Raw genomic sequence first — 16,282 nt, forward strand, 5'->3', positions numbered from 1 at the left:
GTTTGGTCGAGGAGCGCTAGTTGCATCTCCCGATCCTCGCTGGCGATCGAGCCAAGTCTTCCACTGCTCCCTTCCGGAAAGTTTGCCGGCTATTTTTGGTGTATTAATTTTGGGTGGCCTGTTTTGGCAGTCCCACGTAATGTGGGCGAGAGTTGGCCGGCCTCCGCACCAAGGACAGCGAACGCTGTACAGCGTTCGGTGAATGGCATTTTTCAAAGAAAGGTTTGGAAATGTGTGCGTCTGTATTCGGCGCCAGTCATAAGAGCCCTGCCTGGATAGGTCAGGGTGTGGTGGACTGTACTTTCTTCGCTCGCGCCGCTGGTGCTCAAGGATGTCTCGTGGTAAAAAGGGGTTTTCGTCAGAGTGGTCGGCCGCTCGGTTGACAAAAGCACTGCGCCGTCCGCTCTCTCATTGCCCTCGAGTCCTGCGTGACCCGGGCACCAGATGATCATGTGTTTCTGCGTTAGGTTGGATCCTAATAGGTGAGTGGTGCTGTGTGGTAGCCTCCCGGTGAGGAATAGTCTACATGCGACTTGGGAATCTGTAAGAGTTATCGACGATTATCCCAGAGCGTCCTTAGTTTTAATAGCTAGCGCGATGGCTGAAGCTTCTGCGGTATTCGCAGATGCAACTCTAGCCGTGGCGCAAGTCACAAGCCCTTGATTTGCGGCCACTCCTACCACTGCGAGGGCGTATTTGTAAGCACCACATCGAGCGACATCTGTGTAGACTGTATCCGGGTTTCCAACGAATTGCTGCATTAACTTTCGAGCTCGAGCACTTCTACGACCCCGGTGGTATTCCGGACTCATGTTCTTAGGGATTGGGGCTACTATGATCCTTTCACGAAGGACTCTGGGCAGAGATTCGAGTTCTTCTCCCACATACCGTGGACGAGTAGGGTAACCCACGCGGCAAAGTAATTTTCTGCCAGAGGAGGTTAAGCTAAGCCGCTCCCGTTGAGATATGAGCGTCGCTGCCCGTAGCTCCTCGTAGTTATTGTGAATCCCGAGGGCCAGCAGGCGTTCAGTAGAGGTTCCCTGTGGTAGGCCGAGAGCCGCTTTGTACGACGTTCTAATCAACGCATCTAGGGCCTTTAGTTCTGTTTTCGTGGGGTCCTGGAAAGGGAGGCTATATGTGAGACGACTTAGCACAAAAGCCTGAACGAGCCGGATCGTCTCTGTTTCCTTGAAACCTTTTCGGTGATAAGTTACTCTACGGATCATACGGGAGATCTGTTTCACCGTAGTCCTAAGGGTTTTAATGGTGTGGTCTACTCGTTTGTTGCTTTGCAGCCACAGTCCGAGGACTCGCATTTTCTGGACCTCCTTTATCTGGCTGTCTCCTAGAAAGAGGTTCACCGGCTCGTGAGTTTGACGGCCTCGACCTCGTATCCTGATAAATTCTGATTTATCGGGAGCGCAGCTCATTCCACTGCTGCGAGCGAAGGTTTCAACAAGGGTCGCTGCTTCTTGCAGGATTTCTTGATACGTGTCGTACTTTTCTGTGCACACACTTGTCATCACCAAATTGTACGCTTCTCCGTTAGCTGTAAATCATTTAATAACCCGCTTCACTTAGGCTTCGCTTCGCATAGATGCCAACATGGGCGTTGGAGCTGCATGAATATTTTTTTTATGTTTCATTATTGTAACAAAAGGCACGGGATTAGACGAATTTCTTATTGGCTGCTTTGGCTAACTTTGTATCTGGCACTTCGTTTGTGATGTGGCCCTATCGTCTCTTTTTCCCCTATCAGAACCAATGGAACGAACTATGCCTGCATATGCTACAATTCCGCGATCTCATTAGCGCGTTTGTCTGTGTCCGAAGAAAAAGCTGCTGATGTTTGCGAAGTGTCTCAGGTGAAGTCCCTGCAGACGCAGACAGCTACAGCAGCGAGGCGACTAATAATCTGTCACTGTCGCATGAGAGGGAAAGAAATAAAAATTGTGGTAACGACAGGAAAAGTATACGGAGATCTCCGTAGATTCGGAAAGCGATGACAAGGTCATCATCATCATACGCCTATCACTATTTACCTTGCATGCAGGACGAAGGCATTTCATAGCTATCTCCAATTACCCAGGTGTCTTGCGCTATAGCTGATCCCAAGTTAATGCGCCCGCAAATTTCTCAATTTCATCAGCCCGCCAAATTTTCTGCCGTCCTCGACTGCGCTTCCCTTACCTTGATACTCATTCCGTAACCCTAATGGTTCACTGGTAACGTGTCCTACACATTGTGTGGCCTGCCCAGCTCCATTCGTTTTCTGCTAATGTCAGCTAGAATATCGGGTATACCCTGTTTGATGTCTGATCCACAACGTTATTTTCCTGTCTCTTAACGTTACGCATAACATTCTTCGTTCTATTGCTCTTTGCGCGGTCCTTGTTCTCGAGCTTCTTTGTTAACGTCCAAGTTTCTCCCTGTTTGCAGGGACAACATGGCCACAATTAGTACATGACCGGGGTAGTTGGAGAAGTATGGGAGAGGCCTTTGCCCTGCAGTGGGCGTAACCAGGCTGATGATGATGATGATGATGAGGATGATGATGATGAAGTTTCTCCCCAATGTCAGTAGGCCTACCGGTAGAATGCAATGATTGTTAAGAGGAAGCTTTAGCTCGGGTGCTCCTATCTAAATACATGTAAAAGGAGAATTCGTTTTTCTCGGCAACCACTGCGCCAAATTTGACAAGGCTTGCTGCATTTAAAAGAAAAACTTAAAATCTAGTGGCTGTTGGTTTCGAATTTTTTATTTAGGTCGTAACTTTTTTATTAAGAAGTGTCAAAAATCGACTATGTTCAGAAAACGAAACTATCAAGTTTACAACTCTGTAACTCAACAACGAAAAATGATATCACAATTCTGTGAATTGCATCTAATGGTAAATCTAAAGCGGACAAAATTGATATGTTACACATGAATCTGAAAAAAAATTAATATTAAAATAGAGCTTTTGCAGAACGCTTGTACACAACGTAACAAATTCACGTAAAATATAAAATGACACATGGGATTTGTCCGCTTTCAACGATCTAATGGGTGTCTTTTACAGAACTGCGATATCTGTTCTCGATGCAGAGCTATTCATTTGTAAACTTCGGGTTTCTATTTGTTCTTTTCCTACTTTGGAATTTTTGAAAATATTTTTAACAGAACTCAAGCCATAAATCGAAATTCCGCTTCCAACAGTCACTAAAATTTAGGTTTCTCTCTTAAATGCAACAAATTTAATTAAAATCGGTCCAGGCGTTATCCCAGAAAAAAACGTTCTTGCGTTTTACATGTATTTGAATAGGCCGCGTCGGAGTTGGGCCCGAGCTAAAGCTTTCTCTTAACGATAAGGTATTCCTTCGCAAGCAGAAGGATGCAGGATAGGCTTGAAAAATCAGGACATAGCTCTTGCGATGGATGCGGGGCTCTACATCCCGCCGTCTCCATACACGTGGAGACGCTTCCCACAGGGCCGATTTACGCTCGAGCCGCCCATCGCCGCAAAGCCGCACCGCACGCTTGCGGTCGCGCGAAATATTGCACGTATCCAGCACTTGTGCACAAATTACCATTTACACTGTGTCCACAGTGTATACTTTACAGAATGTAAAGCGAAATTTGTGCACAAGTCTTTGATACGTGCAATCTTTCGCGCGACCGCACGCGTGCGGTGCGGCTTGCGGTGATGGGCGGCTCGAGCGTAAATCGGCCCTTACTATTGGCCGGGGATGCGGGCCGGAATGCATGAGGCGTGCTTCGCGGTGCTTTAGAGAGAGAGGGGGCTCTGTAGTGAATCTTGGGGAGGTATGCTTGGCAGCACGCCAAAGATGCCGCCCCGGATGAGAATGATGAAAAATAAAACGATATGCGCCGAGCACGTCACAGACATATACACAACATACATAAACACCAACAAAACACTCAACAAAGCGTATAATTGAGGTATATCATGTCTCTGGGAGAGTGCGTAAGAGATTTCGTTGCGCAGGATGCATAGACAGCGTCTAGTCTGTGGGCCAGGATTGTCTTATCTTAAGGGATGACACTCTTCGATAATGAATAATGAGAGAGGCGTTGAGAGCTTGTGAGCGCTATAATACGAGGGGACGAGCCACTGACATTTATTATATGGGCTCTTAATTATTTGTGGCCTCACGATAAGAACGAAGATGGTGGAACCACACGATCGACAAGGCGCCTACCTGCAACTATAGAGAATTTATTGAAGAAGCTTAAGGTATACAGTATACATACAAAACATATTGAATTTATGAATGGCAACCAAATAACGCGATTATCCAGCTTGCTGCAATATTAGGTCAGGCTTTGCAAGCGCTGAAAAGCTGTGCGAGACAGCGTTAGGGGCGGGGGGGGGGAGGGGGTCAATTCCGGCAGAACCTATCTGACGATGACTGTGCACGTTAATGCGGTTAGCATTCAAGCAATTTAGCGACACGTCGTATTGCTGACACCTTTATTTGCAATATGTATTGGGAGAAGTAGACTAAGAATGGTAATTGCATTAATACGTTGATTTATCGGCATCCCCTTCGAAATGGGGCGGCGACAAATAGTCACATAACCTGTTTGAGCTAATAAAGTTATCCATACATGCTTATCAAGCTAGCGTTTTGCCTAACTCTCCTTAATATTTTCTCCCTTAATACCTCCATGTCTACCTTGTATAGTTACCTATGCCTGTAACGGTGCCGGTCTTATCAATTTCTTCCCCGCTTTTTTCCCCACCAATACTCTAAACGTATCCTGCTTATCTCGGCTACTGGCCGGTTAATGCTCCCACCAGCTTTAAATTCCAGCGCCTTGCAAGGTGGAAGTTTTCTACGGGTCTCGCTGCGTGAATACTGACGCGTGTATTTATTTTTCTCCGGTGACCGCTTTTCACCGGCTAACAAATGTTAAACGTTATCTCTCGTCGCAAGGCGCCCGCCTGCACGCATCAAGACGGTCTCTTTCCTTGTAGCCGATCCTATCTGTTCTCCGAGTTGTCGGCCGAGCATTTTTTAATCAGATTACATACCTGACGCGAATGCATTGTACATTCTAGAACTTGTGCGAGCACCAGCGATAACGCTGGAACGTTCGACGAGTCACGCATAAATAGCCGACGCGTCTGAACCGCAGATCAGATACGCCGATCTACGAGCGTGCTCGCCGCTATCATCTTACAGAGTGTTATATGCGTGTTTTGCTGTGCACAGGTTCGCCCTATAAACAATTAGTTTCGGGACTTAATTGCGCTGTGCCACTGTGGTAGTTCACCGTCACTACAGCGTCATAATATCACATTCCGTCAGGGCGTGCTGAGTTGAATTTGGCTGGACTCTGCAAGGAGCGATTCCCAGCAGTATAGCTTAGCTGCCTGCTGCTCAACAGTGGCAGTGCTTCGTGCCGGAGTGTTCGCCGACACAACCAGCTTGTCCAAGGAGCTTAAATCGTTCTGGGAACTTGAGAGCATTGGAATTATCGACTCTTGTGCCCAAACGAACGAAGAAAGAAGTCATGAGCACATTTTTGGCATCGGTATAGAGAAAATGGACAAGCGCTATGAGGTAGCACTGCCTTGGAAACCCCTGAACATGCAACTCGCCGACAACAAAGCTGTTACAAAGAAGCGCTTGACTAACCTCACGAAGAAGTTAATGAAAGATGAGACGATACTGATCAAGTATTGCGAGGCTATCCGTCAGTACCTGGAACAAGGGTTCGCAGAACGACTTCCATCGCAAGAAACCAACAACGATGTAGGCAGATCATACTAAATGCCTCATCGTGCAGTTTTTAGACCTGACAGCTTTTCGATCAAAGATTAAAGTCGTAATTGACGCATCTTCTCACGATGCAGGTTGTATATCTCTGAACGAAGCCCTAGAACCAGGACCGAACTTGAATCCAGATTTGCTTAAGGTGTTGCTGAACTTCAGAATTGATCGTATTGGATTAAGTGCAGACATTGAAAAAGCATTTCTGGAAATTTCAGTGCGACCGGCGGACCGCGATGCCCTCCGATTTCTCTGGTATGAACATCTTCCAAAGAATGAAGACCCAGAGCCTCCTATTGAGGTCTGGAGAATGACACGTGTCCCTTGTGGCGTGATAAGTAGTCTATATTCCTCCTCGCAGCCACCGTGCCCCACCATCTGTCCACGACAGGAGATCATCCAGAAATAAGAAAAACCATCAGCGAGAGCTTTTACGTGGACGATCTCATATATAACAGGAGCGAACACAGTGCAGGATCGAGGCTTCAGATTTTTACCGAGGGGCAGTAGATGCCATGAATCGAGCAAGCATCACACTGCGCAAGTGGAACTCAAATTCCAAGAAGCTGCAACAGCTGTTCAACGACGAAGGAACCGGATGCGCCCTTGGCTACATGGAATGTCCAACAACAAGTGTCTCACGGGTCTTCGGACTTGTATGGGATAAGGACAGAGATCACCTAGAATATGGAGGCCATCTTAGATTTCCTAGACCGAAACAGCAACACAAAACGGTTCATCTTTCAGGCATCGGCTCGTATATATGATCCACTTAGTCTCATTTCTCCAGTCACTGTGACAACCAAGTTGATGTTCCAAGCATTGTGGCAATTCGGTATTGAGTGGGACGACCCTTCTTCCTGAAGAAGTCAAAGCAGCTTGGACGCAGTGGCACACCCAGCTACACCATTTAACGGACGTAACAGTGCCAAAAAGATATGGTAGCTTACCTAACGATAGCTCCTCTCAAAGTCCCGAGTAGCACCAATTAAGAGAATTTCTCTTCCAAGACTGGGATTGATGGGCTTGGTGATAGGTGCTCGACTGAGGGAATACTTGGAGCGGCCACTGAGCCTTCCAATAGCCAAATGGTATCTGTGAACTGATTCATCTATTGCGCTGCACTGAGTGCGAGGTCCCGCACAACAATAGAAACCCTTTGTCGCCAACAGAGTGTTGGAAATCCAGCAGTGATCGGATCCAGACACCTGGAATCACTGTTCTGCGATCGAAAATCCCGCCGACCTTTTGACGAGGGTAGTCACACCTCAAACACTCAAGTCGAGCTCACTTTGGTGGAATGGACCTACTTGGCTTTTGCAGCCATCTATGTGCTGGCCAAGACATGAAGGCATCGCTGACATGACCATCGCAGAGGAGGAAAGAAAAACACTTCGCGTTCACAACGTGCCTGTAAAGGAATCTGTCTTGCCTCTGCAAAAATATAGCTCCCTCTCTGGACTGGCTCGAGTGGCAGCCTGGGTTTTACGATTTTTCCACTACGCCAGGCACTCCGGCCAGAAATACGAGCGACATGACAGAGGAAGCTCAAAAGGCACATACTTGTTTAATTCTTCAAGTACAATTCGAGGCCTTCCAAGAGGAATTCCAGTGTATTCGCCGCTCGACACGCATGCCAAGCGATTCCCCGATACGTGATCTCAGCGTTATCTACGACGACGATGGAGCGCTGAGAGCGGGAGGACGGCTCAATGCAGCCGAGTTGTCCTTCAACGTGAAGCATCCAATTATCCTACCGTCGAGACATCCCTTCACAGAGCTAACGATCAGCGCAACCCACCGCCGTCTCCTGCATGCAGGCGCACTGGAGACTCTTACCGAATTGAGGGAAATGTACTAGATTGTGCAGGGAAGGCAAATGGTGAAAAAGGTGCTTAAGAAATGCGTGACTTGCAACCGTCTACCAGCCGAGCTGCTACTGAGCCAATCGCTCCTCTGCCTCGTGAGAGGGTGACACAAGCTTCACCCTTTGATGTTAACGGTGTAGGTTTTGCTGGCCCACAAAGGATCAAGGAAATAACCGGAAGTCTTACATCGTTATTTTCACGTGTGCAGTGACTCGCGCAATACACCTTGAATTGGTGGCCAACATGTCCACCTCAAGCTTCCTTATGGCGTTCCGAAGATTTATCTCGAGAAGAGGAGTTTGTTGAGTGATCTTTTCTGACAACGCCAGGACATTCCAGCGCGCTTCTAAGGATCTAAGGCGACTATGGACAACGATACGAGGAAAAGAAATTCACAACTTCTTCACAAGCCACCAGATCCGCTGGAAATTTATAGCTGAGAAAGCTGCTTGGCGGGGAGGATTCTGGGAAAGAATGGTTCGGTCCGTGAAAACATCTTTGAAGAAGGTCTTGGGAAACAGCTCCTGCAACTTCGAGGAGCTCACGGCAATCCTAACTGAAATCGAAGCTGTCATCAAGTCTAGACCCTTGACCTACGTCTACACCGAGGCGAGCGAACCCGAACCACTAGCACCATCTCACTTTCTAGTGGGAAAGGAACTGACAACTCTTCCTGACAGTGGTTCCGCTACAGAGGTGGCTCAGCCTCCTGGTCAACTCACTCGTCGCTGGCACTACCGGCAAAGGATGGTCGACCAATTTTGGCGTCGCTGGTAAAAGGAGTATCTGACGAGTCTCCGATCAGCACATTTCGCTATGCCAAATTCGTCAAGTGCACTGATGAAAGGAACTCTCGTTTTAGTCCGTGAACACTATCTACCGAGGCAACTCTCGAAAACTGGACAAGTGGCAGAGGTGCTTCTCGGACGAGATGGAAGAATCAGAGCTTGCATGGTGCGCATGCCTGATGGAACCACATTGAGAAGACCGATTCAACTGTTGTACCCCATGGAATACATGGAAGAATCACCTGAAGCTCATGCCGGGGGGAGTATGAAGAAACTGCCAGCTTTAGCCTCACTCTTTTCGTCAACGGGCAACCCTGTACTCCTCCGAACTCGCTCAGCAACGGGCATCACTATGCATCACTATCGAAATAAAGTTTAGTTGTTCACCTCAAACGAAGCAGTCGGTGCTTTTTTGACCTGCCATAATTTCCTCATATGCTTTTCAATTTTGGTGGAGGAATGTGAGGTAGCGCCGTGTGTCAGCCGGTTGACATGTCACGGTAGGTTCCATTTTTCTTGGAGGGGGCCTGGACGACGACGACGGGGGGGGGGGGGGGGGGGGAGGTGATTATCTGCTCCGCTGGAGGTCAGTGAACTCTTATGGTTTGGTTCCCACGCCAAACGATCAGATATATATATATAGAGAGAGATCAGATTTTCCAGTTCCCCCTGCCAATTCACAGACGCCCGTTCACTTCGTCGAGTTGAAAACCGATACACTAAAAATAGTTCACAACACGCACGCACACCGCGGCTGATGATGCGCGTCGCATGTTTGCGCAGCCAATATAAATTTTCGAAACCCGTATAGTTACCGCTGCACCGAAAGGCTACACAGTGGCTCCACGACGGCATCGTATGAACTGGCGTCCCGCAAGTTTCACGGAGAGCGAGTGCCAGTTTCCAGCGTCCGTCCGTGTCCAACGCCTTTTCCTTGTGTGCACGTCGTTTTGTGTTTCGCTGGTACCCCCTTTTTCAAGTTCATCGTGCACCCACTGGCTCAAGAACTTGCGCTAATGCGTCTCCAAATCATTCCGCATCACGTGACGGCAACACATTCAAGCAGCGCCGCGCCAATTCGCAAAACAGAGATAGGAGGAAAGGCTCGCCGCACGGCCTTCCCTCCTTGCTCGACGAAAAGGTCTGCAGACCCTTTTCACGGCCATCCGGTGAGCGCCGCCATGTTTGATCACGTGATGACGCGTCCATTGCCGACCTCAGCTGCCTCCGTGTTTACAATGGATGTGCCACGATGCCCTTGGCGGCTCAGCAAACCTCTGTTTCGGCGGATATCGTAGACGCGTTGATTGGGCGAACGACACGAAGCTTTGGTCACAGCTTTAGAGGACATGTAAGCGCTTTTGGTGTTAGAGAATAAGGTGATTGTGCTTTAAGTGGGACTAGAAATGCATTCGAAGCTGTCCAAGCTTTTCGCTTATAAATTAAATCGGGATCAGCGTGTTTCGCTCTTCATTCTTTATTTGACAAACACTTTGACGCAGCGGTTTGTCCTGTTTTTAACAAGTAAGGTTCCCCGGCGCGGTCACTGTATGATTGTTTATTTTCTGCCTAATGGCTCACGAGTGTGCTTAGCTGCGGTAGATTTGTTGTTGGAGAGCACAAGGCTTGGGATGTAGATGTTCCGCACTTTGGTAATAACTTGTAGCAAGGACGTATTATCGATAGTCACTCGCTTACTCTGTAGAACGTCACCAAAGGTTCAGCTTCGAACATTTGTGTGCTGTCGGTGTAGACGCCGTCACCCACGCTTCGGCGCATTGATTCAAGTATGCGCCCGTTCATTTATTCTTGATACGTCGGCAATAGTGTTGGCGTAAGTCTGCGTGTGAGTTGAGGTGGATGCGTGCGTGAATAACTTGCGAGAAACTTACTTGGCCACGAAACGACGCTACTCCCTTTGTCACCGTGTAACGAACGGTATACCCACTGTTGTCGCCGTTTCGGGGTTGAAGTCATTTCCTTGGAGGTTACCGATAGAACGCTGGCGGATGAGTCGATTTTTTTTTTTAATCCTCGGGGAAAGCCATGCAACGAGAAAGGCCGGCAACACAGGCTCTCCTAATGTAACAGCGTTCGCTGAACTTGTCCACACAGATTGATTGCACTTGCTAATATTCCAGTCACTATGTTCGCAGCAAACTGTGCAGCAGACGCCTTCCCTCCATCGCTTCCCGTTTTGCAGCATGATTGGAGCGCAGCGCGTCAGCTGACACCCAGTTGCGTTTCCGACAGGTGATCGCACAGAAGCAGGCCAGAAGGTTTGGTGGTTTCGTATTCGCGCGATCTCGCTGAGGCCACGTGCGACGCGCCACACAAAACGCCGTCTCCTTCCTCCGGAGCGAAATGCTTCGCGAAAAGGGCCTAAAGTTGTCCTTTCCCTGGGGAGAAAATGCTTGGACCCTGGTCATGCCCCAACAAAGAATGAATGAATAAAGCCTTTATTTTAAGGAAGGGGACGGCTCTAGGCCGCTGATGGGGATTAGGAGGGAAGGGAATGTGGGCACCCAGACTGTTGGCTGAAACACTTCATCTCAGTCTGGGATCTTCCGCTTTATGCAGGCTCAGGTGCATGTTCAGGTCCGCCGCTCTCACATGGGCTGATCGACCCCTTCTACACTACTCGAAACAGGCCACTTTGTCTGCCATATGTCGCAATGGCTTTCTGTGTTTCCGGGTTAGTTTGTATTGCAATTCCTAGTGTTCTAATGTCTCCGTGTAGTAGATGCTGAATGTTGGATCTCCCTTGTGAAAAAGCTGCACAGCTCCAAATGAGGTGTTGCAAGTCTGCTCTGCATGACTCCTGGCAATGTGTACATCGGGTGTAAGTCTTCGCAATCGTAGCTTGTCTGGGTTGGTGCCATTTCTCAAGTATGTGTGGTGTGTATGCAGCGTTGGCCATAACCAAATCTCTCGACAGGATTTTGTCATGGACACTGACTCGATAAATTATTTGGGAATGGTATTATAACGCAATTTTAATTTTCTCCGTGGTTACCCTGCTGACCTTTCTGCCTTCTTCTTGCATCAATACAAATTTACCTTTCTTTAGTTATCCATGCAATCAATGAACTCGCTGTGTTAGTGTTACGTTATGTTAGTGATTTTGTAAATGTAGTATTTTTTTTTAATTTTTTGAGCTATAGGACTTTCGGGTAGCCGGTCCTTTCTGGGACCAAACTTCCCTGTTGCACATTTAATGAAGAAAGCAAATAGAGGCAACAACGCCACGCACGAGATCAGCCTGAACTATTTACCCACGTGAAGGGTATACCCGCAAGTCTAATTAACTCACTCGTCTTTCCTTCCCGTTTATCTCTCTCCGATTACTTCACGTTACCCAACCTAAGTCAACATTTGGCGTATACAGGGGGCCTGCTATAACCAGTTGACTGTACACATCCCTTGAGGTGAAATAAACTAGTAGTAGTAGTAGTAGTAGTAGTAGTAGTAGTAGTAGTAGTAGTAGTAGTTAGTAGCAGCAAGGCTCAGCATAAAACTAACTTGCACGGTGCGAAATATTGCTCGGTAAGGCCGCAAGATGCTCACGTCTTTTCAAAGCCATGGCTTCATCGCATATGTTGTTATACGTGTATATATAAGAAACAATGCGGTGTTTTAACAGTCGTTTCTCTAATCATTCTAAAATGTTTATAAATTTAGGCCGGTTGCAAGTGTGTCATGGGTGTGAAAGTAGCCGCACAATGTACGGCTTGCTGTTACGTTGGTAAATACCAACAGCACGTCACGCCATCAAAGCCTTTGATGGTATGAAGTATAGTAGCCATAATATGCAGTCGCGCTCATCACAATTGAAGAACGATAGTGGTGAAGTTTAGAACCGACAAGCTACAATGCTATTGCTGAGCGTAGCACCGGATACAGCAACATACCACGGGCCCTTATTCACAAATCATCTTACGTTACAATTCTTCGCATTGGAAAATTTCAGCCACTCCTGATGTTGCACATATCATTAACGAAGGCGGCCGACCAATGGCAAAAAGCACTTGCTAACGAAAAGCTTTACGAGTTCGGCGCAAGGTTACCAGCTGCAGACACATAAAACCGCAGTATTGGGTGATCGATCGTTTTTAAGTTTTTTGGAATATTTAAAAATTGTATGTGGCAGATATCGTAATTTCTTGTCCTTGAGCTGGATTATTCGAAGAGGCGCATGTTGGTAGCACGAGAAATTGAAACACAATGCACGAGTAAACTAAAGTTTTGCCGTTAAGTATAGGGAGCATCGTCAACAACTTGAGCAATGCGCACGCCGGGATGCGAAACTATTTTCTCACCAACTGACGAGCTACCGAATAAGCGCAAAAGTCAAGACGCGATCCTCTTTCAATTACGTTTTTGTATATTCGCTGCCGATATGTCCGCAGGTTAACAGGTTACTCGCTTTTAAAAAACCTCTAGACCCACCCTCGAACCGGGAACCGTAACTGTCTCGGACAGGAATACGCGACCACGCGTTGCGCATAGAAAAGAAGATGCGAAACCGCAAGAAAGCCGCTTACCTTGGCGCAGACAGAGGGCTAGGATCGCCAGCGATGCGACGGCGGTGATCCGATAAGCCATCGGCGGCGGAGGAGGAGTTTCGCGGAAGCTTCCGAACCCCACCAGGTTCAAACCTTGCGAACGCGATGAACGCTTGTGAAGCTTTTCTTCAATATTGTTGCGGGCACCAAGCCGCGCTTCTACCGTCTCCGCCGCTGCAGCTGCCGTCGCAGACGGCGACAACTCGGTGGGTCGCCGCCATGTTGCTGTGTTGATTTTCTCTTTCCCCCTTTTCCGCGTCGTTCCTTTCCCATTCCGTCGCCATTTACACTGTTTATTGGAAACAAGGAACCCCTACGCGCGCTTAGGATAGGGACACTTCTCGTCGGCGGAGTCCCTACGATGGCGGCAGCCACGCTTTAGGGAAAGAGTATTGAAACGCGGAAGCAGAGTGTGGACAATGCGAGCTCTGCGGTCCAAAACCCTCGCGGGGGGGGGGGGGGGGGGGGGGGGTATGATGGATTTCTCGGCGGCAAAGAACGGGCCCCGGTTTCACGGCTTGCGCGGGCCGAGGAAATGAAATTATATTGGATTTAAGGCTTTGATTGATTGATGATTGGGTTTAAATGGCGCAAGGGCCAGTTCTGGCCAAAAAGCGCCATAGATTTAACGTTTTAAGGCGCGACTGTGAAGGCCGAGCGTACGGTGGTGTGGTAGATATGAAATGTAAAATCAACGCAACGTGAGTCGGAACCTCGAATTTGCTGTGAAACGTAATGATAAATTATTGTACAGTCAAGGTTACCTTACGTATATGTCTTTTGAATAGACAACAACTGATATATGCTCGGTTTTTTTAACCAGTAACAAGTAATCCGTAATTTTTGTTTTTCACGTCGAGTTATTCCGACTCCATGTTGTAGGTAAATTTTGTACGAGTGCGGTTGCACACGAACGCAGTATTAAGTGCTGCTGCTTATGAGCGAGGCTGGCAAGCCGACCCTCGAAGTGTACGAGGACACGCCCGTACAACTTTCGCTGTCTTTGATGTATCAGTTGTCAGATTTACATACACCTGTGAAGGACTATTTTGTGAGTACTGTTATTAACATGCGCATATAAATCCATCAGCAGTCACGGCGTGCACATTTCTCTCAGTTCTGTCCAGTATACGCCAAGAAACAGAGCTACTGACATTGAGCTGCGGGTCATTTTAACTTTCTTGCTTATCAAATACGACTCTATAGTTAACTTCAGGCTGCAGAATTTCGCTACACATGACTATTTTACTAAAGGCACTAGTATTATGTTTGGCATGATGCTCGACACGCCGCGATCCCTCAGAAATAATGAAGGATTAGTTAATCTCACTCTTTCATAATGCCTGCAGCCAGCAATTAACTTGTTCGTGCGCTTTGAGCCGGTGATTCAAATCTAGTTGTGAAAAAAGAAGAATCGTGACATCGCTGATCATACACTAAACAGGAAAAATTCACTTACTCTGTGATTATACGATGACTCGTTAGAATATGCACAAAGGATCGTCCATTTCATCCGGACCCTCTTTCACTGGAGTCTGCAGCACGTTGAAGTAATGTAGGAAACTGGCAAATATATATTTGACACCACATCGTTATTTGTGACTGATGGTGCTAAGCTAGGAGATGTTAGCACGAAAAGCTGGTGCCGGCTATTCCTCTTCACGGGCGCGACATAGAAATTAATGACATGGAAATATATTAAAGGTAAAGAATACATTATGAAATGACTCATATTACAGATGGCACGAACAGTGCAGGTGCACAAACTGTCGTAAAGAGAGACCTGCACCCAGCGTTTACATATGCTCGCGTAAAAAAAAAAAAAAACCGAGGACATTCAAGCACTTCGTAAGAGTTGTGAATGCGAAAGCACTAATGTCTAATTGAACGCCGCTCAGCGGTCCTTCCGGCTATGGACTCCTCGCGGGCAAGCGAGCGCGTTGAGACGCTTGACGAGTTTTGATTTAGCCTTACCAAGGCGCAGTTAGAACGCAGGCGAAGGCTTGCGCGGACAAGGAACGCGAGGATAACCAAAGCCACCTAGAAAACTAGGTGGCTTTGGGATAACACGGGCTTCCGAGCGCGAGGGTGACGTGGCATCGCGGCGATGCCCCCTCCCCTCATGCAACACCTGGCGCACTGGCTGGAGCAGGCGAACCGTTGGAAACCCGTTGACACTACCAGAAAGACAGGCCTTGATACAGGTTGAAGGAGAACGAAAAGGTAGCTGTACTCCCTGCGGATAAAGGGAATGCAAACGTTGTTCTCGACCGCACTGGCTACGTCTCAGGACCTGCTTCAGAACGATGAAACGTATACATTGATAAAACGAGACCCAACTCGAGAAATCGAAGGTGAGCTGCAAGAACTTCTCAATGGCTTCCAGTTCGTTCCACCTGAGAGTAAGCACCTTTACTACAACCTGCTAAACCATATATATATATATATATATATATATATATATATATATATATATATATATATATATATATATATATATATATATATATAGTCCTATAAGTCGCGTTATTTCTTCAATTCTCCACCTCCCCACCTCCTAAGTATACACGCCTATAAACATCACTTCTTTAAGAATAGGCCGCATATCTTACGTGCCGTGACTTTTCGCGTAAGCGGTAGGGAACGTCATCTTTAGCACATCCAGAGCGCATCGAGCTATGTGCGTTCGTGACTGTTGTTTCGTGTGCGATTAAATTGTTCACCGGAGGAGACCGCTGGTAGATTCTGAACCACGTTGGGGAGCACGCCCGGACTACGTGAAGCAGTTGTCGTCCGCAGCTATTGTTTTGCGTGCGAATAAATTGACTGCCGGTGAAGGTGACCGCCAGCGGAGCACGTCGAGAACCAGTGTGCGCGTGTATGATCGATTTGTGCGTCTATAGACAGCAAGAGGTGAATGGCAACGCGTCGAGAGGTTTGTACAAAAACGAGCCGTTCCGACACTTCGCCAATCTGATCCGGAGAAGTTGAATAAACGCTGAGCAACTCCCAGGCAAATAAGCCGCCGACATCACGTTCCGACACCGAACACCGCCAGCCCCCGTGGAAGTCAGCCACGGACGTCGAGGTGCCGCCGTCGAGGGTCACTAATTACGGGCCGCAACGGTTGGGACGGGACTGTCGACGCGCCCGTGTTACTGCATGCTGCAGTTTTAATTCTGTGGGCTCCAAATATTTTATTTCCCGGTTACTGTTGAGAAATTCAGCTTGTACTGATAGACATATGTTACGATTGCGCATCTTGATTGTTCTACATTGTT

At 47.7% G+C, this 16,282-nt stretch overlaps 1 protein-coding gene across 2 annotated transcripts in view; it reads right to left on the reverse strand.

Moving 5' to 3' along the window:
• Positions 1-13,294, reverse strand: part of LOC126528386 (UPAR/Ly6 domain-containing protein bou-like) — a 31,867-nt gene extending 18,573 nt beyond the window's left edge. For both annotated transcript variants that reach the window (XR_011890048.1, XM_050176277.3), the window contains exon 1: positions 12,981-13,294. Coding sequence is in view for 1 of the 2 variants with exons in the window: in XM_050176277.3 (XP_050032234.2) it covers positions 12,981-13,041 (61 nt within the window). In the remaining variant the exon portion in view is untranslated. The remainder of the gene's footprint in view (positions 1-12,980) is intronic.
• Between the last annotated feature and the right edge of the window lie 2,988 nt (positions 13,295-16,282).

Source organism: Dermacentor andersoni, chromosome 9 (assembly GCF_023375885.2).
Source record: "Dermacentor andersoni chromosome 9, qqDerAnde1_hic_scaffold, whole genome shotgun sequence".
NCBI classification, from domain to species: Eukaryota; Metazoa; Arthropoda; class Arachnida; order Ixodida; family Ixodidae; genus Dermacentor; species Dermacentor andersoni.